At 36.5% G+C, this 4,966-nt stretch overlaps 1 protein-coding gene across 1 annotated transcript in view; it reads right to left on the bottom strand.

The window, feature by feature from the left end:
• Positions 1 to 4,370, bottom strand: part of LOC140932318 (collagen alpha-6(VI) chain-like) — a 14,805-nt gene extending 10,435 nt beyond the window's left edge. The window contains exon 1 of the mRNA XM_073381940.1: positions 4,177 to 4,370. Within this exon, the coding sequence (XP_073238041.1) occupies positions 4,177 to 4,264 (88 nt within the window). The 5' untranslated portion in view covers positions 4,265 to 4,370. The remainder of the gene's footprint in view (positions 1 to 4,176) is intronic.
• Between the last annotated feature and the right edge of the window lie 596 nt (positions 4,371 to 4,966).

The following is a 4,966-nucleotide window of genomic DNA, read 5'->3' as shown; positions in this document are numbered from 1 at the left end:
GGATTTCGGGATTTAATTACAAAATTACAGGTGTACGCCCAATACAGCATTAACATGCGCCGGTAAAGCAACAAGATTCAATGTTCACAGTCTCTCACAAATACCTAAAGCTACGCGAACTTTGAAAGGAATGATATGGGGTCCCACTAGCTCTGAAGAGCTGAAAATACGCACAACGTAAAGTATAATACATCCTTTCATGAACCACCTATTATAGTGTCTAAACTCCTCAATCTTGCTGTGCACTGGCCCTCAAAAGTGTGACCGGTCGATATGATTGCCAGTAAAATTTGCTCTACGATAGAGAGGAATCTTTAAAATTCATTACACCACTGGACATTTCATTCCAAAAAAGTACTTAAGTCTAGTTTTCTATGACAATAGGAACTTTAAAATCTCCAAATCCAAGAAATCGGAACAGTATTTCAGTGATTAAATCGCAATTTTATCCGTCTCTTCGATGAACACTTTGCTCGCCATTTTGAAAGTCACTGACGCGAGACGTGACGTCATACCGGCAGGCGGACTCTACCACAGATTTCCTTGGAGACACCTCCCCCCCCCCCTCCTGGGTGGCAGTGAGTCGGTTAGCTGCCACGTCCGACGTAAAGTTTATGCAACTGGCCCCAAACGACCTAATAAAAAACTTTAAAAAGGCACTGAACAACACCTACATCACAACACAATGGTTAAAGAGAACAATGGTGTTCACAACGTTAACAGCAAGGAACAAGACAGTGCGCAGACAAAGGAGAGGAAGACGTTTACAGGTTAAGGTTGATTTCAAAACAAACGTGATCTTGAGCTCCTTTACTTCAACATTCCTGTAACAATTCATTCCCTGGAGCTCAAATACATCAGCCAAAAAGGTTTTGGTCTGTCTAGTGCGCGCATATTCGGGGTCAGGTGATGGTTGATATTTTAGCTTTGGTGCCCAGTATAACAACCTTGACATATTTCCAACTTAGCCTAAAAGGTTCGTAAAAGGTTCTTGTACATTGGTTATCTAGTACTTAAAATGTGGCTATATTGGTTCTCAAATAGTTTATAGAGGAGCTCTCGCTCGCGCGACTCGCGCAGCGGAGCACCGTGGGTAAGAAAATCTGGTTATCTCATGCATCCAAGAAATTTTGGCTCTCACGAATTTCACAAGTTTAAGAATTAATTAAAGTCTATTTCTTGTACGTTGTTGTTGTTTTGGTTGTTTCATTTTATTTCCATGAACCTCTCAGCCGCCGCTTTAAGTAGTTTTGGTTTAAGCCTCGTGTAATTTAATCCATAGATATCGACCAAACTCAACTCTCAACCGAAATAGACCAAGTTGGGTCAAGTTCTTCAATGATGATAATAACAATAATAACAATGATGATAATAATAATAATAACAATGATGATAATAATAATAATAATAATGGGTCAAGTACTTCAATGATGATAATAATAATAACAATGATAATAATAATAATAATAATAATAATAATAATAATAGTAATAATAATAATAATGATGGTGGAAACTTTATTTGTGTTTTTGAATGTACAATTGTAAATCTCGCTACGCGTAGGCAATTTACGAATGCTGCTTGAGATTGGATTATTCAGAAAAAAGAAACAATTGGCTATCGCAATTCCTATCTCTACAACAAAAGATTGAATATGTTGCTCTAATGGCTATATTTATCATTTTCTTGATTATATAAAGTTGCTGCTTTTTGTCAATGCCAATGTCATTCATCATGTCTAAGAACGTGGAGCATTCATCGGAGAAAAAGCCAAGAGAGCTCATGGAGAGATTTATAAATCTCACACATCTGTAATTTCTACTCATTTCGTTGATCAAGTTCAGATATTTTTCTTTTTTACGCACTGCATTGTTGTTAAGGTTAGACTCGAAACCAACTGTTAATTCTAGAACATATAGGCACTTGGACTAGATTAGGAAAAGAAGATCTGGACGATAATTTTCACCAGTTAATAATAACAATAATAATAATAATAATAATAATAATAATAATAGTAATAATAATAATAATAATAATAATAAACATCGTAACCTCCTTAAAAAATGTATTTAAGTTTCCCACATTGCTTTTTCAGCATTTGATGTGTATTTCCCTTTTGCGCCTTTTTCATGCGTGAGATGCTTTTTCGAAGGTCTGGTGCGCGGCCCCAATGAACACTACAATCGAGAGTCTTAAGGTCTGGAGGAACAAGGAAACTTGACCATTCACTCTTAGAGAGTAAGGGATATCTTGATTAGGTAATAGAGATTTTTAGAGAACATTGCTTTTCTACATTGGGCAAAAAAATTATCCGTATAATTCTTTTATCAGATCCTTACCCCGCCAATAAGGCCATCATGACAGTCAAAACGCTCTGACAAACTTTTCCTTGTGTCCTCTTTACGCTGGCCAATTTACCCTGTCCTTATGAGGTGCTGGTGTAGATGCCTTTGTATAGGTATTTTATACTCGTAGTATAGTTTATGAATAACAGTCAGTGAGAGGACATAAAGTAAATCGAAGTAAACCTATAGCTTTGCCTTAGTGGAATTTAACCTCTAATTAGGATGGTTCAAGGCTAGTGTATCTAGAGTTGAGAGGTGAAATATTAAATTAACAAAGAGATCAAACCTACGGAAGCGCTCGCCATGTACAAAATTTCCATCGTAAATTTATCTTCGAATGGAATTTTGTAAACTAGGACAAAATTGATATGCTGACACATCCGTGTTTTGAAACGCGTTACAGAAAAAAGGAAAAAGAAAAAGACTAAAACGTTTCAGTTGGTCATAGTTCAACAAGCACCTAGTGACTTGCTTTGCGCCATAATTTTTACAAAAGAAACTCGGTTAGGGTTATATCTTGTGTTGTTTTTCTTTCGTTTTTCCTTCAGTTTCTACTCTTCGCATGTAGTTTTTGAAGACCCAGCTTATTATATCTGTATAGGTCTTTGCGCGTTACCAATTTTTTGAATAGTATTTTTTAAAAGTAACGACAGGTATTAGAAATTTTGAAATATCCTTAGCGACTTCAACCCAAGTTTGGTCATGATCTTAGAAAAAATGTCCAATTTAAAAGTTTGTTTAATTACCAATATTATTTTTTTCAACATTTTTTACGTAGTTTGTCCGACCTTTCAACCACTTTTCTAGTTGAAATGTTCGGAACATGATTATGCCTTTGGGCAATACATGTCCCCGGAAACAATAAATCGCTGTGGTTGAAGTCTGTGTATACACTGAAGTGAAATGACTGTTGTCAACGTCTTTCCACAGATTGCATTGAAATACAGCCAAATCACGTTGTATCGTTTTTAGGTACATTCATCGGACACATCAAAGAAACGTAACAGTCAGGGTAGATGTACTTTATACACATTTTCGTGCTTCTCATGATTGCCAGAATATAAAGCTTGCGTGATACTTATGATCAAATCCTGACCACCCAACATACCCGATCATAATGTCTTTTTCCAGTCTTTAGTTATATAATTTATGTAATTTTATTGTTATATGGCCTGTTCTTGATGAGGTCCCGCTATTACGTAATTATTACATTTTTACCATCGGGCGAGATGGACGATAAAAATGTTGGATATACTGTTGCTTATGTGTCCTTGACGTATCACTAGCTTTGCTGTGTTATAAAAACATAAACTAAGAGGTTGTGAAAATAAATACAGGCTTCGATTTGTTGTTTTTGGAAAACGTTACTTTATGGGTGCCAAATTGAGTGGGAGAGAAAAAGTAAAAATATATTAACAAAATAAAACCAGAAACAGTAACATTAATGATAAAAACTAGTCCAGAAAATCATTTCCAGTCAACTGATATTATCCAATCGTAGTGTAAATTATGAGATTTAACAATGTGCTCTCTTATAAACAATGGGACGGTAGACGTGTATTTACGACAAAAATGGAACACCGTACGATTTAATGAAATTTTCACCGGTCGGTTAACTCTGTCCTGCCAAATTTAGCCTAAAGCAAATCTCGACCAAATTTCATTTTGTGCAATTTTGAAAAACAAACAGCACCATGTGTAAGTGCAGGCAAAGAGCTTTCATTTGAATGGTCCCATCATAGGGTTTCGTTCGCAGACTCAAAAGTTAGAGTCACCTTACAAAACTCCATCAAGTACTCTGGCAGTGAAAGGGTTAATGTAACAAACTAACCTTGTCCAACTGCAAACTGTCCAAATACAGTGGCCAAAAACACAAGCAGTGTTACAACCATAAAGATCACTTTACCGTCGTTCTTCATCCCTGACTTTTCCAATCGTGCGCGTTACAAACTGCTAACAGGATATCCGTTTCAGGATTGCTCTCCACAGTCCATCTACAGTCGTAAAGAGAACGAAATAAGTAACAAAATAATTGAAACCTACAAGCTTCTTAGTTTTCCAGTCGGAATCAGTTATGGTAGAGTTCCATTTGATTTGGTTTTGCGCCTGAGAAAACTTTAAGTAATTCCTACATTTCATCGGCTGATTCTCGTGACAACACTTTTCATGCCGACGGAAAACGAACAGACCCGCTTTCCTTAATCACGCACAGAACGCGATTTGGTATTAGTCAACAAATAGCACAATGAGGTCTCAATTAAGCTGTTGACAGTCACAATGCAAATGTATCAACCTGTTATCTTTCCTGGCGGGCGCGCAAAACACAAAAAATAACTGTTATCGTCATGAAGCAATGTTTCAAAGCTTCAGACAGGCGTTGTCGATTTACTATGAACTTGAAAGAAAAAACAAACAAACAAACAAACAAAAAAAACATACTTCGCTCAACTTCATTGATATCGGTATCACCCCATGCTGATGAAGGGCAATAGCTTCATAATCTGCGGTCGCAACAGTGATAATCGACATCGTTAAATTGTTTTTTGATCGCTGTAGTGGTTGCCGTGTACGTGATTAAACGTTTTTTTGTTGCCAAAGCCTTTACGCTAAAATAAAAAGGC

The sequence above is a fragment of the Porites lutea genome, chromosome 3, assembly GCF_958299795.1.
Source record: "Porites lutea chromosome 3, jaPorLute2.1, whole genome shotgun sequence".
NCBI classification, from domain to species: Eukaryota; Metazoa; Cnidaria; class Anthozoa; order Scleractinia; family Poritidae; genus Porites; species Porites lutea.
Note: the sequence above shows the minus strand (reverse complement) of the source record. Positions and strands in the feature narration are given on the sequence as shown.